The following is a 26,751-nucleotide window of genomic DNA, read 5'->3' on the forward strand; positions in this document are numbered from 1 at the left end:
TTTCTTCTCATGTGATTTTATTATGAATTGTTCTGCATGAAGATTGGTCTCTGTTACGAATTATTCTGCATTGGCATTGGTTTCTGTTAATATAATCTACCAAAATTCACTGTTAAGAAATAGTTAAAAGTAACCAAAATGCTGTGTCTTATGCTGTATTATGCAGTGCATCCCCAATATACATATGAAATCTGTCAGTAACATCACTTTGTGATCTTCATAATCATCATCAGTAACGAATGTATCATTGCATAATCATCTGCAGAATTTTCATTCTGTCTGAATCAATAAACTTTCTTCTGAATCACTTATATTTAAACTGTCAACAACACTGCTGCTAGTGGCTGCCATTCGGTACTAATAAGCAATTTATTAGAATCCAGAAACAGCCCACTATTTACATTTCATGCTAAAGTTTTATTTGTGGTATTTTCTTGTACTCTGCTTTTCACACGCTGTGTCCACTGTCCATTCACTTAAACAGCATGTTTCGGTCCAGTGTGGCCATCATCAGGCTCAAATTCCCTGCTTTTATGTCATTGCAGTGAGGATTGTTTTATCTCCTCCCATTCTCAAGAAATAATGATAAAAGTGTATATTGTACTTTTTGAATAGTGAAAAGTGGCATACAAGAAAAAGCGAGAATCAGTATAACACACTGTGATGCTACACTACAGACTTGAAAATTTTATTCTTTTTTTAATAAACAATATCAGGATTGATATGATTACTATAATTGTTTTGATTGCCCTTATTCTGTCGAGGTTTATTAGCTGGATGATGATTCATTTAGGTAGGAATACTAGGAATGGTGGTAGGCCCCGTAATGATAGTAGTATTCTGAATATTATGAACTTTGGTATTTTTTTCTTCCTAGCATTGCTATTTGGTTGATAAGTGATGGTTTTGTTGGACCAATTATAGAAACTATGGCTGCTGTTAGTGTTAAGTAGATGAAGTATAGGGTTCATATGTTGTTTCCTTGGCCAGGACTGACAACATAACAGCTATCAGTTATAAACATTTATGATGGCAACACAAATCAGAAAACAGTATTACAGAATCTAGCCATCTTATTTTTGTTCATTGAGCATGTAGGATCAGTCACAGTTCTTGTATATTTGCCTTCTTTCCATTGAGCTGCAAAATTATATAAGGTGGCACCATTATAAACTGTGTAGTATGAATGCCCGACAGCCAAGTATAATAACATAGCCAGAACAGTATAGTGTGCTATGTTAATTCCCTTTACCACAAGTAGCAATTATCAAACACGTCATGTAAAATGAAGCTTTTGCGGCGACTGAAGGTGATGAAAGACCTTGGGTTACAAGCCGTGTCAGGTGGCTGAATGTTGAATAAACCATATCTTCTGCCAACATTTTGAGAACAATCTCTGCTCTCATCCTCAGGGCTGCTGGGTAACAAATTCAATTCTTTGTTGCACACTCGCTGATGGGAAACTGGCAGAATGTATGGTTTATTTACCATTCAGCCACCTGACGCAGCTTGTAACCTGAGAGTCTCTCATCAACATAATATAAGGTTCGGATTGTTTATGTCAGCACAACAAACAGTATATTGGAAATTAGTTATGCATAGGGCATCCAAGGTTTACAGCATCAGACTGAGATGTACTGTGTAGGTGCAACATACTGAATATGTTGGGTGGCACTGATTGGTCAAAGGCAATGGGCAACAATGCCATTTATTGTGTTCTTTGTGTGAAGTGCATAGGGAGAATGCATTTTGAGCTGGTTGTGTCTGTCCAGTCGATTTTGCTTGAGAGCCACTGGACAGATTAGGATGAAATTTGTTGTAGAGGTTGTGCCATTGTGCACAACCTAAAAATTATACCTTTTAATATCCAACAAGAAATGATAAAATGACAAATGAAGAAAGTTGTGAGATGGACATTGAAGTGCTGAAATTTGATGACCAAAGTATGAACTACCAAAGTACAAATTTGATTACAGTGGTTACCATTGACTCACTCACTCTATAGTGCAGGATATTTTTTTGGCTACTACTGTTATTTGTTCTTTAACTGTATTCCATGTTTACTGTAGTAATCATTCATATTGATGTTAGTGGGAATAACCTGAAGTGTTTTACTCTTTGTTGTTGTTAGGACAGGCTAGGTTAGATGAGGTTAGGACACTATTTTATATTAGGTCAAGTCTGGTCAGTTTAGGTAAAGACATGATAGGAATTGTTAGGTTTGTTTCGTTTTGGTTCAGGAAGTTTAGGTTGGGATAGATGTTTAAATATGATTTTTAAATGTTGGAATTTCTAATATGGAAATGGTGAAATTTTTAATGGTGGATTTTGAAATTAAAAACAAATTTTAAAAATTTTAAAATTGTGGGTGTTGACAAAATTTTAAAATTTAGAAGATTTGGAAATTTGTAAAATTTCAAAGTGTTGCAAATTTTTGAATTAAGTAATTTGAAGTTTTGAAAATTTGAAATAATTAAAAATGAAAAAAATTACAATTATGAAATTGAGAGTTATTTCAGGCGAAGTTTTGTGGGATGAGATTAGATTAAGTTAGGTTCGGTTAGTTAGGTTATGTCAGATTAGGGCTGTAGTTTTATTTATGTTATCTGTGATTTTCTTGAATATGTGGTTTCTCAATGTGATGCAGTTATTCATGTTAGCTTGGCCAGTGTCATGATAAGTTTGCCTCCTCAAAGAAAAATATTTAAATGCAGAAGTTTCTCATTTCAAGCAGAATGCTGTAAGCATTAATGTGAATGTTTTTATCGTAATCAGAAACTACTTTTAACAATTGCCTGATGATTGCCTATTGTTTGATAATATTAATTCCTGCTGTGTCATATTTTTCTTGTACCTGCTCATATCTGCAACCTTGTTCTTCTGTTTTAATATTGTTCATTACCTGTTGCTACAGTGTGTAACACCGATCTACATCTACATATGTAGTTGAAGCTTTGCATAATTTTCTCTAGTTTATGTGGGCAAATATTAGAACAGTACTTTTAACTGACTCAGAACACTTCCTAATTATGGTTAATTTGCAGTTATTACATGCTGATAACCATTATCACTGTTAACACTGGTATTGAGTGGAAGAGATTTAGGACGCAAACTGTTTAGTAGGCAGTAATTGAATTTTCACTGTAATTTTGTTTGGATGCTATTATATTGTTGTTTCTTTTACATGCTTGTCAGCCTGAAATGTATTTTTTACCAAATAATCTAGGTGTTTGGTTTTGTGCTGAAAGGACTGTAGATATAGTTGCTTATTTTATTTTAGAACAACATTTTTTAAATTTAGTAAGCCATGATCTAGTGGCATACACAAAAATGTCTTGAGAATTGCATTTTTTGTTATTTATTTCATGAGTTGTATCTATTTTTTAGCTTGTGTTCATGTTTCATGCTTGAAAAGTAATATTTGGTGTGAATTTGTCTAAATTCAAATTGTGTACATGATACCATTGTTATTGTTTCAGAAGAGTGAGGCATCAACACACGAACTACATTTTTTCAGTCGTTTTATAATTATGTAGTCTATATCCTGTAACTGGGTTTGATCCATGGTTTTAAAAGCACTAGTTTGGGAATCCAGTTAGTATGGACTTGTACAGATTAAATGTTCTTAATTTACTTTTAAGTCTCATTAGTAAACTTCACACCTGTGTTATGCTACTAGGATGAATGAGCAAGCAAACTGAAATGGAAACATCCAGTATTGAACAGAACACAAATATTGAGTAATTTTCATGATATTCTGATTCAAGACACTGTTATGGTAGAAGGTAGAAGTAGTAACGTCAATAATTATTCTGTAGGGCAGTCAAGGAATGCATTTCATTTGCTGATTTCAGATTTGTGAAATTGAGATGCTTGATACAAAATAATATTCTGTAGTAATTAATATTAAAAATTTATGGTTTTGTTTACAGCTTAAAGTGTTCTGTGACACAGCACTGATATGATCACAGCATGTTGTATGTTATGTGTACTAAGTTGTTTTAATTCATTTCAAATTATATTTGTGTGTACAATCTGCCTGTTTTGTTGTTGCATTGCTAATTTAAATACCATATCTATGCAAGTCCAGTATAGACATTCCAACTTACATCAAAGAATAAATCTGGCTGTCGTTTGATTATTAGTGTTAAAAGGAAAAGATTAGTGTAAGGTAAACATGTGTATGGTTGAGTTACTCTGCATTATTGTAGCTTAGTGGAGGGATGAAAGGAGACTGTTCTTCATGTGAACATAATTTCAATGTGTTCATGTTTCTGATTCTCAGTATCCTTATTTCTGAAATTGTTTTTCACTTCAATGAAGCCTTATTTTATGTGCATTTATGATAGTTGCACAAATATGAAATAACCGCAAAACAATTTATTTTTAACATTGTCCTTTCTTGCTGAAATTTTAAATATGCTACAAATTTGTCATTTGGAGCCACGCTAAGTCATACAAAATATTATTGTTCTAAATATTTTTGTGCTTGAAAGTATGTTGTGTTACATAATGGATTTATGTGCGTATGGTACAGTTCTCTCACACTTACTCTGCTGTGTATAGGATCTATGTGTATTTTGTTGGACCTTTACATAATGAATAGGTAGATTACAACATCCCTTTCCACATTTTATTTGAGGTTTCTCAGTGTATGGGTTTATCTTAATATATAACCTCTTGTCATGGTTCATGTTCTGTTCTCTGAATTCAGTGCTCAAAATGTAAACAGTGAATAATTGTAAATTTGTTAAGGGAGAAGGGGATGAACATCTTTTTATTCTGATATTACCATGTGCATGAAGGAAATAGGGAAGCACACAGTGAAGAATGCAGAGAAACAAAGAACATAAATTCAAAGTTTTAGTTAAAAATCTCACAGAAGTCAGCCTCTTTCAAGACTAAGATACATTGACTTTACTAAAATAATCTTCATCTGTGAGTGTGACTTCAAAAATAATTTTGTGTTTTTTTGTGCTTGTGCACATGCACATATACTAGAGAAAAGCAATATTTATATACCAAATTTTGTTTGCCACAATTTTGATAAGAGGTTGAACATTTACCTTTAACTTTACAGATAACAGTTTTAGATAAGCAAGTTTGTCTTTGAGAATGATTCATTGCAGATATTGATGTGTAATAAAAACACACACAAAACAAGTGATTGACCTTATCATAGCTGTCATTTTATGTACTTCTTTTTGCTTTCAATTAATAGTGTTTGGACTATAAGGGTTCAAGACATTGTGTTGATTTAAATTTGAGTCAGCTAGTCCAGGATATAATCCAATTATGGGCTTCAGTTTCATAATAGATAATTTCAGTGTAAAGTTTTATCCTTTATGAGATTATCCTGAGACAGCACATGTCAAGTAATTCCCAAGGTAAATGCTCTTATTAAAAGTAGTTACATGTTGCTTCATGTATGTTTCTATCACTTAGAAGTGCAAGCTACACAGTATTAATATAAAGTTACATTGTTTGTATTATAGAGTGGGCAATATCTCGGCCGCTGCGGTCATTGCCACTGGGCTCTCCTCCCAACACCCAGAGCAACTGTGTACGAGATGTTTATCTGGGTGGTTCCTGTCGTAACACTAACTGGAGAGAAGATATTGCCATCCCTATGTTGAAGTAAGTGACTTGCTGTTTTGCTACAGGTACTCATAAGTTGCCATGCCATATAAGTGTTTCTTGTTTAAGATGTGAATACAAGATAATCAAAAAAGTCATGCAACCCATTCCTCCTGACATGTTTTATTTGTCAAGAAATAAATTACATTATAATCAGAAAACAAGAACCAGTGTGCTGGAAATGTCTACCTTGTTCAGCGATGCATGTGTCTAATCCAGACTATTGTTACTTAATACCAGAGGTTGACTGGGACTGTTTCTGTCCTGCAAACTTCTGTGTCATGGAAACAGTTCACCAGATGAGAAATTGTCAATTTGTTTGGCACAAGAGAATTTGCACATATATCCTAAACTCATTTGGCAAGTTATGTAAGAGTGAGATGCCAGGTAGTGTTCGACGATGAACACTCATTGTACATGTGAAAATACATCCTTGCACTTTTACTGTCTTAAGACACTGATGGACAGATGTGAGCAGATTACAACATGATATGACATGTGTGGGTTGCCTTCATGGGCTCTTGATATTGGGTGTTTATTAATTTAATCAATCCGTATCAAATTGCAACCATTAATACATACTGTATTTCAATATAGGTTGTGTGATTTTTTTGATCGTCCTGTTCTACTACTATACTTCTGCAATGTAGTCTGAAGCTTTGTAAGATTTGGCCATTGTAAGTCATTATGTAATATACGGCTTTAAATTGGGATTAAGTTCATTAGGTGTTCATGCTCTAATGTGAGCAAAGAACACCTTATGGGCTTATCTGTGTCTGTCTTGCATCTTTCACAAGGCTGTAGAATACCTGCATGACCAGGGGTCATTGTTTGGATTGGGTGCTATTTACTAGTGTCTGTGTGTGTGTGAATGCGCACACTTACGTCTGTATGATGTGTCTTGTGTTCCTATGGGGTACTCAGTCTGCGTGAGGGGTCATTATTCCTACAGGTTACTGAACGTGCATGGCCAAGGGGCCAGGGGGTAGGTGTTATACCCGTGGTGGGTACTGACCCTGCATGATGAGGGGTCATTGTTCCTATAGGGGCACTCAACCTGCAGTAACTAGATATGGTTATTTTATACATAAATGGGGACATTATTTGGCACCTCTGTAGGGGCATGGCCTTTCCACCGTGCACAAACACTTTTGTCACTTGCCACGTTTCCTAGTCACCTTCAGTTATTGTGAGGTTGCAGAAACATCAGATGGTGAAATTTACTTCCCTCTATCACAGGAGTTGGAAAAGTGTTATCCATTTGTTTAGATACCCATAAACAGAGTTCAGCTGCAATTCTGTGGATACACAGAACACTTAAAGATGAATTATCTGTCATTGTTTTTTGTGTTCATGTGTGCATGCATGCATGTTTGTGAATTGGTTCAGTAGAATTAAATTTTTAAGTGTCCCACTGACTGAAGGTACAAGTTACATTAAGTTTATCTACTGGATCCCATGGCTACAAAGAGTACACAACTATGGGTTTGTAGGGCCGTAGTTTCACTGATTTGTCAGAACAAGTAATAACATTATTTATTTTAGTGTTCTGTGCCTTATATTGGAGGGTTCTTATAGTTTGATAAGTTTTGTATCTGCAAAAGTTATTATACTGAGTCAACTAAAATATTATGCAAGAGTTTATTTTATATCCAAAGTTTATGAAATTAGATACAAATGTTGAATGTTTCTTCCTTTTCTTATTCTACTATGATTATGATGATGATAATAACAATAATTCAATTTATTTCGGTTCTTTATTGTGTGCTACATCAACATCCAGCAGGCCAGTTATAGATAGATTAAGCACAAGAGAAGAATGTAGTAATAAATATAGCAAAATAAGAAACAGGTTATAAAAAACATGAATGTAAAGGAGGTTAATACACAAAGGCAACTTGCTACTTAGTACATCAATATCTTTGTAATAATAATTAAATTAAATTAAGTCAATTAGATGAAAAAGAGAATACAGATGGCTGTCTTCTGGGTTGTTGCACTGTGTAATCTGGTAGAAGTTTACTGACATTTCAGAGGTCCTTTATGCCTCCATCATTAGGGCGATGAGTCAGCGACAGCCATCTTCTAACTCACTGCCATGAAAACCTCAAATCTTATAAGGAGAAGAAAATATGCAAAATGGTTAAGTTACTAAAGCAGAGAATTTACATAATTAGAATGATAACACATAGTGAATGGTGAGTAGTGGAGGTAAGAAGGGGGAAAATACATATAAATTTGTATTGAATGTAATTAATATCTAATATTTGGATAGTACCACAGTTATTATAGAATGTGATTAAGGGAAACCATTTTTGTTTCAAAAATATCAAAGTCCGTGCAGACAACAAAAACAATAATAATGATACACTTGAAGCCTGTGCTACATTTCCTTTAATTCATTCCATGTTCTCCTTAAGTTACTGATGCTAACTAACTAACTAGATGGCTTACCGAACCCGAAGGTTCATCACCGAATTAACCAAAGCCCTCCACCGGACCCTGTCCTGGGCCAACAACATCCAGTTTCCTTCAACTCCTATCTCCCATAGATCCCGCCTGAGATTATCCTCCCATCTACGTCTAGGTCTCCCCAGCGGTCTCTTCCCTTCAGGTTTCCCAACCAGTACCCGGTGCACACCTCTTGTCCCATCCATGCGCGCTACATGTCCCGCCCATCTCACTCTTCTCGACTTAATCACCCTCACAATACTGGGGGAGCAGTACAGATTTTTAAGCTCGTCATTGTGCAGTTTTCTCCACGCCCCATCGTCTTCCCTCTTAGGCCCAAATATCCTCCTCAACACCCGATTCTCAAACACCTGCAATCTGTGTTCCTCCCTCTGAGTGAGAGACCATGTTTCGCACCCATACAAAACAACAGGCAAGATTATTGTTTTGTATACTTTAATTTTCAGGTTCTTAGAAATCAGACGGGAAGACAAAATATTTTGGACTGAGAAGTAGCAAGCATTTCCGGAATTTAGTCTCCTCCTAACTTCCTCACAAGTATCATTTTGATTTGTTATTGTTGTTCCCAAATATTTGAACTTTGTAACCCTTTCAAAGGATTTATTAGCTACCCTAAGATAATTTTGCCCGCCTGTCTTCTGATGACGAGATACTAACATGTACTTAGTTTTTTCTGAATTTACTTCCAGCCCCACTTGTCTACCAGCCTCTAGTAAAACTTCTGCGTTCCTCTTTATTGTATTTATATCGTCCCCCAATAAATTAACATCATCAGCATATGCCAATAGCTGATGTGTCCCGTTCAATTGCAAACCCTCCTGCCTACCTTGGACCTTCCTGATGGCGTATTCTAGCGCAAAGTTAAAGAGCAAGGGAGACAAAGCATCTCCTTGTTTTAGACCGTTCTTGATGAGGAATGTCTCAGATACATATTTACCTACTCGAATTTTGCTGCAGGTTTCATTTAAGCACATTTTTATTAGACCCACTAGCTTCTTTGGTATACCAAATTCAATAAGAATATTATATAGCACTTCTCTCTTCACAGAGTCATAGGCTTTTTTGAAATCTATAAATAACTGATGTACAGTCCCACCGAACTCCCATTTTTTCTCTAGTATCTGACGAATGCAAAAGATCTGATCAATCGTTGATCTGTTTCGTCTGAACCCACACTGATGATCCCCAATAGTTTCATTCGCATATGGGGTTAATCTTGCCAAAAGAATGTTGGATAGAATTTTGTATGAGGTTGATAGCAGCGATATTCCTCGGTAATTACCACACTCAGTCTTGTCCCCCTTCTTATAAATAGGAATAATTATGGATTCCTTCCATTGATGTGGCATCTCTTCCTTATCCCAAATTAACTGAATAAGCTTATGGATCCTCATATGCAACCCTTTGCCACCTGCTTTAATTAATTCGGCCGGAATCTGATCAATTCCTGGAGATTTATAACTTTTCAACTTCCCAATGGCTAGTTCCACTTCATCTAAGCTAGGTTCTGGCACCAACAGTTCAGCTGTATGCATTTTAATCTGTCTAATATCACCAGTATTATGAACATTTAAGAGCTCGCTAAAGAAATTTTTCCACCTATTCACAATTTTTATTGGATCTGCAAGCAAATTGCCACTATCATCCTTTACCAAATTAGTCTGGGGTTGATATCCTTTCTTAAAGTTATTAATGCCTCTGTACAGGTCTCTGATGTTTTTTTCCTTATTATTTGTCTCAAGTTCAGCAATTTTGCCCTTCAGGTATTCCCTTTTCTTAGTCCTAAAGGTTCTACTAGCCTCACGTCTCACGTTACATAGATTATCCGCATTTGTTTTGTTTGGGTTCTGCAACCATTGAAATTTTGTTTGCTTCCTTCGATCTATTAATTTTGAACATTCTTCATCAAACCACGGTTTATTTTGCTTTCTCCTGTAGTATCCTAGTTTCTCTTTTGCTGAAATTTTGATGCAGTTTCTGACATTTTCCCACTCCCTGTTGATGTCCACACTTTCATTATCCTCATTTGTCTCTAAAATTTGAAACCTATTCGAAATTTCAACTTGATATTGTTCCTTTGCCTCTCCCTCACTTAATTTTTTCAAATCAAATCTTTCTGTGTCAAAATTTTGTTTAGTTCGTCTACTTACTGAAAGCCGCTCCCTCACTTTTGCTACCACCAGATAATGATCAGTGTCGCAATCTGCTCCTCTGAATGATCTCACATCAATTACATTTGTCTGCCTTCTCTTATCTACTAAAACATGATCTATTTGATTGTGTGTTCTGCCATCTGGGGAAGTCCAAGTGTATTTATGAACATCACGGTGTGGAAATTTTGTACTTTTTACAATTAAATCTTTTGACGTAGCGAAGGTCACTGCTCTGACGCCATTATCATTACTAAGTGCATGGAGACTCTCGCTGCCTATTGTGGGTTTGAAGACATCCTCCCTCCCAATTTTTGCATTGAAATCTCCTAGCAGAATTTTCATGTGATACTTGCCAAATGTATCAAATACTGATTCCAATTCTTCATAAAAGCTATCCTTGATATCATCGCTTTTGTCTTCAGTTGGGGCATGAACATTAAGGACAATGGTGTCGCACCAACGTCCTTCCAAAATTACGTAAGACAACCTGTCACTAACAAATTCTACTCTCTTAACTGCTGCCCTAATTCTGCTATGAACAAAAAAACCCGTCCCTAGCTGATGATTGTCATTCCCCTTTCCATAGAAAAATGTAAAATTGTCCACTGGGATCGTGCCCTCCCCCTCCCATCGCACTTCCTGCACTGCCACTAAGTCTAACTTATAATTACCTAATTCCCTACACACTGATTTCAGTGCCCCAGCCCTATAGAGGCTCCTAATGTTCCAGGTACCAAATCTCATGTCCTTTTTCAATTGCCGTGGTCGTGCCAAAGAGTCCGTCCTGATCCGAGGCTTGGTTGATTTTTTCGTAACACATATTTTTTTTAAAGGTGAAAGGTTGTTAGCCCTACACCCAACCCCCAACCTGGAGGACCAGGGTATCACTCTTAGTCTAGCGCATCTCCTTAGACCTGTCCGGCTTGGGTGACCCTACCATGAGCCGAAGCTCAGGCCGGCATAGCCCTAAGGGTCATTTGAGCACGCAAGCCTCCTCACCCGGCAGATTGCCTTCGACAAGGTGGTGATACCTTCGAGAAGGAAGTTACTGATGCTGCGTCACATTATTTGCAAAAGTGTTACATTTCTGTGTACCCAGCCCTTTTTTATGGGTGTGTAGTGATACCGCTTTATACGTTACTGGGTTATCACTTGAAACTTTAGTCTTTATATTTAATATGGCTTCTGACACTTCTGTGTCATTTCTTGTGTTTCACAAGAACTGGGGAACAAACATGCCCTGTGTGGGTGGAAGGCGCTGATACAATGGGATGTGCCCGATGCACTGGGGGGATCATTGGTGACACTGCCATCACCACCTCAGTGCCACACAGACCTTTGCATGATACCAGAAACCTTGGCTTCAATGGACCAGATCTCTGTGTGTATATGCACATATACATACCAGAATAATAATTCTTAGGGCAAAATAAAAATCTGGTATGAATAGTGCATGGTTACAGCAGTGTCTTTGCTTAAATTGAATTTGTCTACTTTCTCAAAATGGATAAAAGTTACAGGAGAAGTACTTGACTGAATATTTGTGCTTTGAGATCTGTAATTTTTTTGCGGAATTGGTGTAGGCCTTCAGGCAAAGTGTTAGTTACTGATGCACTAATTCTTATTTTGTCACTATCTTTCATTAATCTGGAATCCCATATAGAAGTTGTTTTAAATATATCTGACAATTTTTGAGGGAGGCATGACAGACATGGAATTCCAGTAGGGCTTTTTTTTAAGTTTTTAGTTGGATATTTGTGAAAATATCTGTGAAGTAAATGGTAATTGAGTACTCATTTATTATTTATTGTAACTTGATATTTGTTTCTTTATCCCACAGGAAGAGTGGTCTAACATACTTCAACCCACAACTGCGCCAGTGGAGCAAACGTTTTATCCCAATTGAGGCAGCTGCAATGGACAACAGCTATGTCTTATTATTTGTTATCACCAGCACAACACGTTCTATAGCTTCCATGGCTCTGGTATGTATATAGTACTGAAGAACATTTAAATAGACCACAGAACCTATCCAAGAGTTCTTTTAACTTTATATAAAACATTACCATAACGTTTCAGTTTCCACAACCTTACTGTTAAGTATGGTGTTTGTCATTCTGTAGAAACAAACATTGCTTTCCATATTCTGTAATAAAATTTGTATTTGGCACCATGTGTGGAATTCATATTTCATTGTTTCAGAATAAAATGAATTTTTGTCTTTACTCATACTATTCCAAGTGTGACTTGAGTTTAGAGCAGGGATTGCAAACTTTTGCCTCATGCCAACCCATTTAACAAATTTACACTAAATTAAAGATAATTTATAATACAGTCAACTCTCAGTTCAATCACGGCCGAGGTCGGTGGATTTTTGAGGGTGATAAAAATCCGTAGCACAACTTCCTTCGGAGGGGTAGTAAAGCCAGCGATTCCACGCCGTAGATTTACGGCATGTAAAAGAATATTACGAGCATGATACGAGATATTTCATAAACAAAATTCAGCGGCCATTTCTCACCCAAAAGTCTCCTGATTAACTGCTATATGGCTCTGGCAGTCAAATCAGGATTGAGTAGAAATTGTGCTGGTCGCTCACTACTTCACGCACAACCAAGAAACCTCCATAAAGGAGGCGACCTTAAACCCACAACAAGTTTGTAGTGCTGAGAAACAAACAACTAGTTGGCAAGTTCATATATATATAATTTCATGTGTTTTAAGTGATATTGATGTAAATGTCTATGCATTCTGGTCTTCAGCACAAGGCAAAGTTAGTTTTAACATCATGCCCTGACTGACTTCACTCTCAAAGGGAAGGAACCCTTGGTAGGCCTACCTGCCGGGTAGGAGACAAAGGGGACTTCAGGCCACTGTAGGTCCTTAAGGGGAAATGTCTCTGCTGGTAATTGAACCTGTCATCTAGCCTGTAGCCATTTACCTCACAAACATGGTGGTAGGAAAGATGGCACTGTGGCCACTCAGACATCAGTTTGCCCATGTATTTTAGACATACAGACTTGGCTTATGAAAATCCTTGTTCCCTTTGAAAATACGTAACATTAAACCAAGACTGTGGCTTGCAGTATTATGTGAATTTGCAATATATATTTTGGCAGCTTGTGACATATTTTATTATGTGGTGAAGCCTGTCTTTTACAAACCTCTCCATACAGTGATTTTTAATTGCATACAATGGCTGTAAGAATCATGTTCTTTTCCTAAAATTATGTTGGAAAGTTCCTATAAATTACTGACACAAGTATTTTGTAGCAAGTTGTGGCAGTGTTGCACAGTGATTAGGCATAGACCTGATATGCAGTTTACAATTAATGTTTGGCTGGGAATATTTGAAAAGCTCTTCACAGGACCAAACAAACTACTGCTTCAACTCCCAGGGGCCTCCAGTTTATATTTTTTAATAGAAGAATTAACCTCAACTCCTGGAGGATGTATGATTGGCAACAAACTTTGTGGTTCGTGCATGATGGAGCTTCTATTTGTTTTATCCACAAGGGATGGCAGTTTTTGGACTCTCATTACTCAGATTGATTGATCACATGATCTCACACCAGCTGACTTCTTCCAATTAGGCCATCTAAAGGCCATAGTTTACCCGGAAAAAGTTGACTTGCGAGATAAGCATTCACATTTAATTCAAGGGATTGTGACAATAATACAAGGTGTGATCGGAAAGTTTCAAGACTGTGTCAATAGAGGGCGAACCGGATGTAGTACGAGCTTCTGCCGCTAGGGGGTGCGGCCTACATTCATAGTGAATCAGTGTGCCAGCCGGCATCATCGAATTAGCATTTGTTTCTTAGTTACGGGCGTTTTGGTAGTGCATTACACCGACCCTCCTGCGATTTCGGAATGGCGGATTTTCATGAACAAATAGTGTGCATCAAATTTTGCCAAAGACTCGCCAAAACGGCTACGGAAACCTATGAAATGCTAAAGCAAGCATTTGGGGAGTCCGCAATGGGTCGTGCACAAACGTTTGTGTGGCATTCACGTTTTAAAAATGGCCGAACCTCTGTCGATGATGACGAGCGTTCTGGACGACCATCTTCGAGCACAACGCCCGAAAATGTTAGGAAGATTCGGCAGGCCATTCACGAAGATCGACGTCGTACCATCAACGACTTGTGCGACATTGTTGGGATAGGCTATGGGACCTGTCAGCTGATTCTAAAGGAAGAACTCCACATGCGACGCATCGCAGCCAAGTTTGTGCCAAGGCTCCTGTCTGAGGACCAGAAGCAGAATCGACTTCTCGTTTGTCAGGAGCTCAAAGATCTTGCAAGAACCGACTCCAACTTCCTTTCTAAGGTTATCACAGGTGATGAAAGCTGGGGTTATGGGTACGATCCGGAAACGAAGCAGCAATCTTCACAATAGAAGAGCCCATCGTCACCACGACCGAAGAAGGCAAGACAGGTCAAGAGCAATGTGAAGTCAATGCTGATCTGTTTTTTCGACCAGGAGGGGATCGTCCATAGGGAGTTTCTTCCTGCAGGTCAGACGGTCAATGCTGAATTTTACTGTGGGGTCCTGAGGCAGTTGCGTGAAGATGTGAGACGGAAGCGGCCGGCAAAGTGGCGCAACCACAACTGGCTGCTGCATCATGACAACGCGCCAGCGCACACCGCCCTCAAAGTTCTGCAGTTTTTGGCCTCAAACACCATGGCCGTCATCCTGCACCCTCCTTATTCGCCGGATTTAGCTCCGTGTGACTTCTTCCTCTTCCCAAAGATGAAAATTCAGCTAAAGGGAAGGAGATTTGAGACGATAGAAGAGATTCAGGCAGAATCGCAGATGGTGCTTGACAGGCTGACAAAGAAAGATTTCCAGGGATGCTTCCAGGCTTGGCAGCGGCGCTGGGATCGTTTGTGTTCACTCCCAGGGGAACTACTTCGAGGGTGATGGATGAATTTAATACCTGAGATAAGTGTACGGGTTTTTATAGGCGCAGTCTTGAAACTTTCCGATCGCACCTTGTACATGCCTGGAATAATGTAGCATACCAAAAATTCTTGACATCAGAGGGTTCAGTTAATGCATTCAGACTAACAGACTGTGTTTTCAGTAACTTTTATAAACATTAAGATGCTATATTGTTGAAGTCAAGTAAGTGTTCTCATAAAATATGCTGTTTCATTAATTTCTTAAACCTTCCTGCTTAATAACAAAATGGTTTTGACCATGTTTGTAGTTTGTTTGCTTGATTTTAGGAACAGAACGCAGTCCTTCATATATTGCATGTAATTAAGAATTGCCATGTATAAAATTAAGTGGTATATCTTGAGTAATGCACTATATATTTATATGTGCTTCTCCCACCCATGTAACAGTTGTTCCATAACAACAGACGTATATAACAAACAAAAACACTGAACTACATCATTCCAGTGATCTCAGAATTACATGATCACAGGCAACATTTCTTCATAATTATCATATCATATATTGGCTGAGATATCTGCTGCAGTAGTACAATTATCGTTTTGAATTAATGAGTTCTCGCAGCTGAAGTAATGTAACATTTCTTGTGCTACATTTCCTTTAATTCATTCCATGTTCTCCTTGAGTTATTGATGCTGCGTCATATTATTTGCAAAAGTGTTACATTTTTGTGTACCTAGCCTTTTTTTATGGGTATGTAGTGATACCATTTTATACGTTACTGGGTTATCACTTGAAACTTTAGACTTCATATTTAAACAGTTGTTAGAGTGTCATAAAGTAAAAGGGAAAACAATATTGTGACAATAAAATTGTTGCTTCTTAGTTTATTTAATAACTTTCATCTCAACTACATAGGGTATATAGTGTTGAATGGAAGGATGCTTATGAATGATGAATTGGGAAGGATATGGAAAGAAGTGGTTGAGGCCTATTGTAAGACATATTCATGGATGGACTGAAGAGAACCATGTAACACATCAGTCAGGATAGTCATCTTCTGTGTCAAGAACTAAACCTGGCACTTCCCACATTTGAAGGAGTTTTAGTCATTCAACCATGACAGTCAGTGGCAATAAGGTACATAAAATGGTGCACAGTAATAGCTGGCACTAGTACAGAAACAAAATGCTTCTTCAGAGTTTATGACTTCACATTAGTCTATGCAAGGTTTCAAGATCACGAAGTATTCATTTTTTATTGATGTAATTGAATGGTCTTGTACACATGACTAATTCATCGACAATCTTAGGTGAATAATTTTTCGTAAGGTTTCTTATAAATTAATTGCAACAAAGAGAGACAAGGAATACAGAATTTCTCCTGTGCTTTAATAACTGCCAGCATTGATTTGAATTGTAGCTTTTACACTTTTATTTTCAGTATCACAGGAAAAAGGTGTTTGAGAACATTACATTGTCTACAGATATCTGTTTATTTGTGAATTATTAGAGTTTGTGAACATGGTAACAGTTTATACAATTTGTTCTGGATTGCAGGCAGCTCATTATATTGGTCTGAACTGCAATGTGGTGCTGTGTGTCCAGCATTTACCGGATGATGCCATAATTGGGAGTGATAAGGTGAGGCATTCTGTTCATAATGAAAACCCACATACAATCCATCCATCATGTGATGTTTTCCCTTGAGTGTAGGGAATGAATGTGTCTTGTAGTAGCCTTTGAAAGTGTGACAAAGTTCAAGTATTTGGGAACAACAGATCAAAATGATGCTCATGAAGAAGTTAGGAGGAGACTAAATTCTGGAAATGCTTGCTACTTCTCAGTTCAAAATATTTTGTCTTCCCGTGCAAGAATGTGTGACAATCCAGCACAATCAGTATTCTGGTACTCATGGCAGGTTGTTTGAAAGTATAGTGATTGTGTTGTCTGTAATGGCACAGGTGAAAGAAATTAATAATGCAAAACAGACATGCATGCTAATATAAGCAGTTTTGTAATCATAATTTAAGTAAATGAACATGTTCTAATTGATAGAGACAAACATCGTGGACGTGTGATCTTATAGGGGAGCGGACTGTGATATCAAAATTGACTCTTGGTTAGAAAACAGGCGGAGCAGATATACAGAATTGAGAAATTCAACATCAAGATCATTTGTGTTACTCAGTGCAAACATTTAAAGACAGTGTACATGATGCTTCAAGGCCTGGTCAAGCATACCTCAACATCAGTTCTGACTATTGCAGAAGCAGAAATCTAATTTAAGAAAATTGCATGTAACTTGGATATCATAACTGTGACATTGAAGTGAATGTTAGTTCAGCCCATAATCTGGTCCATAAGGAGCTTGTATTCAATAAATATTGTTCACATTTGGTGAAGCAGACATGTGTAGAGCCTTGCTGGCCCACCATGGTGTAGAGAACAATGATTTTCTTGAATTTATAATGCCAAGTAATTAGTTAACAGTTGCACCACTTCCAACCTGAAACCAAATGAGCTAGCAAAGAGTGGTATCATTATTCATTACCAAAGCCCAGAAGGTTTTGAGTGGCACCATCTGCTGGAAAGGTCAGGTTGACTTTTCTGAAACATGGATGGCACTGTAGAGAGATTTACTCAGATGGTATCCACAATAAATGGGAAATACCGTACATTAGGTGCATTTGCTGTCCTAGGGTGTGTCAACACGTATCTCAGTCAATGGTTATAACAGTCGAACTGTCCGCAGAAGCTCTCACATACTCATGCCATTCAGACTTTGCACTGAGCATCTGTGAGTTCTGTAGAATTTTTAAGCTACAGTGGTCTTCACTTTTGTACTATTTATAGTATGTGTTACAAAATTTGTTGCATGTCCAACCAGAATCATTTGTCCACGGTGGTGAATCTTTGGAAGATATTTTTAAAGAAAGCAGCTTTTTAAAAATGTGATGTGTAATGAATATGGTATAGCAGAACAATTGCTTTTGTTTGAATTATCCTTATATTCATGTTCTAAACCAGTGGTATTCAACCTGGGGTACGCGAAGACATCTTAGGGGGTACGTGAAATTTAAAAAAAACATATATCTATTATTTTATGATTAACACTGAATAATCAGGGCCAGATTTAGGGTTAGCCACAGGAGAACTGGACGTAAGGACATTCAATTTGGGAGCACCATTTCTCTCTCTCTCTCTCCCCCTATGCAATTCTTATATGGGCGGCTAGTTTCATTTTATTCCACACTGAACACTATTGGGCGGGATTTATACATATAATTTTGCTTTGCTAAAATACCTTTGTTCCTTTATTAATTTTTATATGATAGAAAATAATATATTTGTTATTTAATAGCTTGATTCTCCGTTTTCTTATTTAAAACTTATTATTTAATACATTATTTTGTATGTAATTTATTTTAGATGTAGATTATATACTATGTATAACTTGAATTATACACCAACAACTTTGGGGATACAAAGTTGAAGAGAAATTATATCTGGGGGTACGCAAACAAAAAAGTTGAATACCACTGTTCTAAACTATGTAGCCATTTAATTTGTTTCCTTGTGTAATATCTATGGCATGATATCTGTTGGTATTAGCAAGAAATAATGAATGACAGGATGTTTCCTTGTCTTCTACCCATTTTTTTCAATATTTAATTAAAGTCTCAATTTTTAATAGATAGGTACTATGAGGGATCCACTCCATAATATTGAAAGCTACTATTCTTTCAGCTGTCTAAGCAGGCTGGGAAGGACTACAACCGAGGCCGCATGTACCTGTCGGATCTGGCAAATCGTGAAGGCATACCGGTGTTTGAATCGGTGACAGAAGCTGTTGACTGCGTGATACATAAGTGCAGTTGTCGATAATGCTACTTGCAGTGGGCCAAACGACGTTTCTTTGACTATTATGAGTAATGTATGGTGGGCCAAAATGTTGTCTGTGGGGTCAGACATATGTATGCATTCAAGATGGTTTATACCAGTTCAGTTTGCAAGTTCATGCATCGCAGGTCTATGTGGTGGTTTATCCTGCACATGAATCATATATGTTGAATAAAGAGAACACTTGGGAATGTTTGAGCACTAAATATGAATGATGTGCAAATAATTCTGATGTTACAAGCAGATTATGGTGTTACATAGGCGCTAAGGAGGACAGTTACTGGGTGGACAATATTTGACTAGCAAGTGAGGATTTAATTTAGGATAATGTGGTATGAGCTGGAAGTCTTTGAAATTCAGATATTTTATGAAAATTACTGTATGGTAGTGAATTCAGCCTGGGCTGTGTCCTGTTGCATTCCACTTTTTGAATTTACTTACTCATTTCAAGGTCCACAATGAAATTTCATTCCATAACCTTTTTAAAAATCTGTGCTGTGTTTGATGAGGAAAGTAAAGACTTGTATAATAATTATTCATGCTTGAATTGCATCATCATCATCATCTGGTATGTTGCCATGACTGAAAAAATCTAATGAACATTCTAATTACTTAAAAATAATACAATAAACTTCATTTCTCACACTAGAATTTTGGAGTTGGTTTCATTTTGCTGAAATGAAGAACCCCGCTGAGTGTCATTTAATTCAGTTAATAAAATACTGCTTCTGCTAATCTGCCGGTTATGACGGTGTGTATAATAAATGTATGTAGAAGACATTACCATATTAAACAGAGCACAGATGAAGTTGTGGCTGGCCAATAAAGGGTTATGGAAATGTCTTGTTTGAAAATTTCTTCAGTTTCCATTAGCTGATGCTATTGAAATGATATAGTACTAAATCTGAAATTGGAATATGGACATTGTTAACAAATTTGCCTACTCGTACTGAAATGAGGGCTTCATTGTAGGTATCTTGAACTTTACTGAACTTCACATGCAATCTTTTGATGATGTAACTGTAATTGAACATTGCACACAGTTTGGTATGTGGGAGTGTGAATAGCAGATGGTGAAGAAGTCAAAGGTGGCTTATGTCAGATGGATCAATTGGTCAAAATAAGTTTAGCCATGAAGACAGCGTACTAGTGAATTCAGTATTGTCATTTCTGAGCTCACCAGTAAACCCATGATACTTGTGGATGGTGTGTATGTAGCGTGTAATTTTTTTATACATTTTATAAGCAAAATCTTGGGCAGTGGATTCACACCATTTAAATAACAGGCACTTGATTAGGAATATTTGGATTCATAACTTGACAAACTGTGTTCTGGTACGACTTTTCTTTTAGTATTAGCTTTGTTTCTGAAGAAGAAAGTGCTGAGCTGCAGCTGATGCACATCCTTCAGGGTAGGATATTATATTTATCTGACAATTTCACACCACAACATGTCTACAGAAGGAAGGTGTGTTGGCTGATTTTTAGAATAAAAGAAATAATGTGTGCTTCATATGTGCAGGAAGAGCATGCCATAAGGATCACATGATAAGGAGAAAATTATATAACTGCATTGTGTAAGGGCATTTTTGGAATATAAACTCTGGTAATTACCAATTTGCGAATGTGTAAATCCTCAATAAATTAATGGATGGAGCTAATGGAAACAGAAAATATAAATTAATTTTAAAACTTGAGCATATTTCTTTATCTATTTTTATAGTATATTTGAAGTGGTTATAGGGCATGTTTTGTTTCAGTTTGTTGCTATAAGGCTACTTTAATATTTGATATGTTTGGTCAGGAGTGTAACGCTTGGTTTCGGTGAAGTACTAGCATACTTCACGTATGAATCTTCCGTTAGACACTTTGTCCTTGTGTTAAATACTTGCTGTATTGTTTTAAACTGTTATTCACATTGTTCTATTTAAAAGTGCTTTGAGTTTTATGTATCAAAGGTCTTAATGTATTGCCTGTGATGTGAATCCACAGTGATTTGTTTTATTTACTTAAGATAACTTGGGTGTGCCTCATTTTGTTTATCACCAAAGAGGGAACCAAATGTTTCCAGTAAATAACATGGGTTTATTGTGAGCTGAAGTATGAAGAACTATATTATGATGTGATGGGAAAAGTGATGTATAGTGCAGCTACCTCAGAGAACAAGAGACAGTGATAGTGTGACATGGTTGAAGCTTTGTCGTGTTGAAATCAGTCATCCCTCACCCTTCTGCCCTTTTCTTCCCTACTTGTTCTGGTCTACGTTTGCCATAGCTAATTCAATATAGGAATGAATAACTTTTCACAATATTCGGGATGCCTTATGCTTATTATTAAAGTGAAAATTTAATAGACAACTTACGTGTGTTTATGGATTTATACCCTTATTCTGTTATGGGTTACCTTCTGCAATACTCATTTTTGTGTTCTGTTTAATACAGTATTATTGTTATTATTATTTATTGGTGTTTTGGAAATTTAGAGAAGACCATGATTTGTGGGGAATAATATTGGCAAATTGATTTTTAATTATGTCAGTGGGCAGCAGGTATATGTTGATAATAAATTAGGTTAGGTTTTAAATAATGTAAAATAGAGCATGTGCATGTTGTCATTTGAACTTTTCAGTGCTAAAATAACAGCTATTTTCATTTATTTTCATCATTCTGAAATTTAGAGAAGTTGAATCCAGTTCATGTTCCTTATTCTTTTTTGGTAACGCTTTCTTTCCTTGTAACACAGTTTAGTAAGATGGATTTGTATGAAATTATTTATGACACTAAGGCTGCAAAAGTTTTGGGGGGAAGGGGCCACCACCTGTTTTGAGACACCAGCTGCCCTAGCATGAGGATTACTTCATACTTTTGCTAGAATAATTTGTACCCAAGCTAAGATTTTAACCTCCCAATCATTTTAAGTACTGCAAGGAAGAGATGTACAGCAGAAACAAATTGGGCTTGGTCAGACATCTCATTTGATCAAATTATTGGTGGCACAAATATAATAGATTATTGTACAAGCCTCAAATATGAAGTTGTATTTAGGATATTTTGGCTCAAGAAATAAAATGTTTAAGAAAGACCAAGTAATGGGTTACACACAGACCAGCTAAGGTTTGGTTCCCATTTTAGCTTTTGTCATGCATGCGTCATTGCTTACATACTATCCAGCTAACATACCACTAACCCATTAATCCCAGAGTTTAAGATTCAGCTGGCAGCCCCATAGTACAGGAGTTTAAGTCCCTTATTACATGTGATGAAGGAGAGTATTGTGTTAATTATTACTGTCTTGGAGCAGCAAGGCTTGGTCACAACTGGAAGCCTTTCATCATCAAAATTGGTCTAAAGCATTCATTGCTCACTAATGCAAAACTACTATTTGTGTACTGTTTAAGGAAAGTGTGTGCGCGCGCGTGTGCTTGTTAATTGGAAAAAGAGTTTCATGTCCTACACTGGCATTAAATCAAACTTTGCAATTAGATTGTGAGGTGGTCTTTTTCAGAAAATTCTTTGTTAGATGAGTGGGACAATTTACAAATTATTCCATATTCTATGACTAACTTGCTATAAAAACAACATTTAACACTGCTAAAACAGAAACTATATCCTTCATATGGTAATATCAGATGTCATGTCTTGGTCTTTCCATGTGGTCTTCTTTAACTACCATTTCAGTTCAATCCTGTCCCACAATCCCTTGCTTTGTGTTGAGCCAATTATAACTGCCAGCTTTACAGCATGGAAGGTATATATTGCAAAATCCCTCTTGTGTAATTACCTGTATTTCACAGTTAGCTAAAATTGTGTTCATCAACTAAAATTTTACAGACATAAAACAACATACAGAACATTTTAATCTTTGGGAAAACAAGAGAAACATTTTAGTCTTAATTTGTCCAGTGAGCAGATGACAGTTCAGAGTTTAAGTAGGACTATAATTTTATTTGAAAGGTTAAATGTCTTTCTCTCTTTTTCTCACTAAATATTCATCAGACAAAACCAGAATGTTTATATGGGAATTAAATGAGATATTATATCTCTGGTAACAGAATCTATATAATTCTCCCATTCCTGTTTTGGTCTTTCACAAGACCTGTTTCCAACAGCTTTCCTTATCAAAATTCTGTATGCATTCCTTGTTTTTTTTTCTATGCTGGCTACATGTCCAGACCATCACAACAGAACAGTATTAAAAGAACTGTACACATCACAAGGAACTCTGTGATCATTCCTCACTTTATACATCGTTCTTTCAAGATTGGTGATTCTTTTAAAATGTTTGTTAGCGGTGTAATGTCTAAATGCAGTTGTTCAACAATATGCTGTGCTAACTGGTTAATTTACAAGGTTGCATAATCTAAGGTGCGGATGGAATACGATGAGGGTTCTTATTTTTGTGACCAGTTTTATTTAAGCATCTGAGCCCATATTCTCATTCACAAAAACAAACTAATGGCACTGACAACTAATCAGCATCAACTAAACTGCTTTCCTATGAAGCATTCTAATTCCGTGAGAAGGAATCTGCATGGACCTTTATAGTGGGTGGCGGTCTTCCGTATAATTCATTCTTGGAGGATCCAGAATCCTTCGATGTCGGTTGGCCGAAGAATATGTCTATGATTCGACCAAATGATTGCCTTATTTCATGCCATACTCTAATAAGTTTAACGAATATTTTTGTCCATTTAATACTATAAAAAATGTGGTTCTGGGATACAAAACTGTTATTTCTGTTTAATGTATTAGTTCTCGGCAAATGTAGGACCAGTCAAGTAATTTCAGAATGCAATGAATAGTTTAGTACCTGACAACAATGTGAAGAGAGCTATGTGGATGTGGTTTTTATCAGTCACAAGTACTTACAGACAATTGCATTTACATATTAATTATATATTAGAACTATAAATAAATATTGAGTAGCCCCTGTAGATGTGGAATAGGTTTAAGGCTTTGACCCAATTCACCCTCTCCTGTTTTATTATTGAAGTAGTTTATTTTTCTGTTTTTTTGCCACAGCAAATGAAGAACATGATTGTTGCGTTATCAAATTACACATATTAAGACCAGGTAAAATTATTTTAGAAAACACTTTCTAATGGAAATGGAGTAAATGAAATCCATGTTTATATTTTAGTCGCATAAAACAGTAACAGTCTCCAAAAAAGCTTCAGAAACAAGTTTCATGGGAAGTGAAATTGCATTTTAATAATCCTTGTATTCATTAAATTACATCCTGAATAAATAATATTTGTAATTTTACTTACCGGCATTCGATAGTAGATAAAGACATCTTTTGTACATGGAATGTGTTGAATTCAGTAATTACAAAAACTGAAATGAATGGCAGTATATTGCTTGAGAATTATTTTAAAATTTCTGCTAGGCATTTTTACTTTAAAATTTTCATAATTGTTTGGTGGCAGATGTTGAAAATTACAACATTTGTAGCCCTGAGTTTCCATATTTACATTGTTACTTGGAACATTTTCTGAGCATCAATTACCAGTTTTAAGTAGTTTCACTTGGAATTAACGCAGTGGCTTAATTTGCTTCCTTTTGGCTACGTCAGAAACTAAAATGTTATCGTGGTGCTACGTCGGTTTGTAGGTATACAAATTGCCCCAGATAAATGTTTTGTAACAAATTCTTTGTAAAGAGAAATTTAACCATTTACATTACAACTGCATATTTGCAAAACTAAAAGGCAGCTAATGAGTAACATTAAAATAACAAATGTCCCAACTCTCCAAGTATATTTTCCCTTTGTATTGTCTTGTTAAGCCCTTGATATTAATTTAATTACATGTTTTTATAATTAGGTAGCACAGTGTACATATATACATATATTTTTTGTAACCGCAGACTGTTTTCTTACTTTTTGTTCGAAAGTAAATAAATCCTTGACCCCAATTGTATTATATAAATTCCAGGTGATACTAACAGTCAGTTTTTTAAAGCTCACTTTACAGAAATATTTATTCTAGAATTAAATAAACTAATTGATGTATTTCTGTTACATTGTGTATACATTATTTATTTTGACTTCCTTCTCTTCCCTTTTCATAGTCCCGCTGTTTGTTAGTTGACGTAATCGTTAGGTCTTGGTCTCCCTGAGCACTTTAGGAAATTACTTGAGATGATATAAAAACATGAGATATGTAGGATGTGTGCGCGTGGTTTTCTAAGCTATAAACAATCGTTGCCAAACTCAATATTGCTTTGCCTTTAATGTTGCCATCATCAGCTTATGTTGATTTTTTAATGATGACCTTGGACCACATTTAACCTTTCTTATTGGCTTCCAAGCCACTGTCACAAATGATGATGTTTTATTGTCACTTAATGACATTGTTTTACTATGATAATAGGTACCTATATCACTCATCAACTTACAATCATAAATGGTATTTGATGTAGGTGGTAACTATTTCTTCATTATACAGAGTGATGCCATATTATAAACTATGCAGAGCACACAAAACATGTTTCTGGGCCTCCTGCCTCTTAGACAAGGTCTTCAAAGATCTCTTCAAAGCTGGAATCCTTAAAGATAAGGAAACAGCAGCAGCTTTTCAAACCTTTTTGGTGCCCAATAAGTCTGAGGCAGCTAGATTTACTGTTGATTTCTCTTCTTGGGCTGAACACTACGAGAAGCTGACCATTTGTTTCTCCATGTGATCAACTTTGATACTTTGATACTTAGGCGACCCGTTCTTCAGTGCCTTGAGCATCTGCGGGTTGGACTCCTTGGACGAGGGATCGGCCCGTCGCAAGGCCTCTACCTGTACACAGGACAGCACAACACAGAAAAAAACGTCCATGGCTTGAGTGGGATTCGAACCCACGGTCTCGCGCCGCCACTGAGACGGCATGTGATCAAGTATACAAAAATGATTTAAAGAATGGCTTCTTCTGGTTTAAGATGTGTCCAGAACACTGCAAATTCTACGGCATTTGGTACAAGGGGATGTTGACTTTGTCAGAAATGCTTGCCGGAGGGTGACTCACTGGTCCAATGATCACGCAACTCATTTCTCAGCCACTGTTTCTCCATTGTCATAATCGCATACCTTGGCAATTTAGCTTGTAAAAGCTTGCAGCAGACGGTACGATTCCTGCGACAATTGGACTTGAGAAAATTCATTCTGCAACTCACTCACCAGACTCCACGTTGATTCCATGGCTGGGACCATTCAACTTACTCTCACTTGTGTTAGTAAGCTATTGGACTTCGTGTCCCAGGGGCATCTCCACGTCACTGGATAAACCAAGCAGTGGGTGGCCGTTTTTCGTGACAATTTCCCAACTAACATTATACCTTTTGAGTGCAGTGGGTCCACAGCCAGGGAATCCAGCTTCCATATTGAATGTGGAGTCCCAAGGTATCTGTCTTGCACTACGTGGATGCAACATTTCAAATGTGGCTATGGACACTTTAATGTCAAGTCAGTACTTCCAGCATTTCTATAAACCGTGGCGTAACAGCCCTCTGAGAGTCAAAGCCGAGACTAGCTGGCTGCTGGCCTCACGTTCACATGCCTAAGCAGAGGTGAACGATCATGCAGACATTAAATTGTCTTTGCTGAGATGGTGGCAACCTGGGCTGAGTGATCTTCAGCCACTATACAACCTTCATGTTAACTGTGACCAATGATGTCGTCTACCTCAGCCTCACCA

The 26,751-nt window shown here is 36.8% G+C and overlaps 1 protein-coding gene across 11 annotated transcripts in view; it reads left to right on the top strand.

Moving 5' to 3' along the window:
- Nucleotides 1–25,090, top strand: part of raw (NDT-like domain-containing protein raw) — a 312,695-nt gene extending 287,605 nt beyond the window's left edge. For 10 of the 11 annotated variants that reach the window (XM_022075349.2, XM_087340757.1, XM_022075350.2 and 7 more), the window contains 4 exons: nucleotides 5,496–5,637; nucleotides 12,103–12,247; nucleotides 16,727–16,810; nucleotides 18,917–25,090. In XM_022075349.2, the coding sequence (XP_021931041.1) occupies nucleotides 5,496–5,637; nucleotides 12,103–12,247; nucleotides 16,727–16,810; nucleotides 18,917–19,054 (509 nt within the window). In that variant the 3' untranslated portion in view covers nucleotides 19,055–25,090. The remainder of the gene's footprint in view (nucleotides 1–5,495; nucleotides 5,638–12,102; nucleotides 12,248–16,726; nucleotides 16,811–18,916) is intronic. The other variant, XM_022075347.2, reaches the window with a different exon arrangement.
- Nucleotides 25,091–26,751: the final 1,661 nt, after the last annotated feature.

This window comes from Zootermopsis nevadensis, unplaced genomic scaffold, assembly GCF_977971745.1.
Source record: "Zootermopsis nevadensis isolate Lab colony 2312 unplaced genomic scaffold, Znev_1.0 Znev_ptg000061l, whole genome shotgun sequence".
In the NCBI taxonomy this organism is placed as follows: domain Eukaryota; kingdom Metazoa; phylum Arthropoda; class Insecta; order Blattodea; family Termopsidae; genus Zootermopsis; species Zootermopsis nevadensis.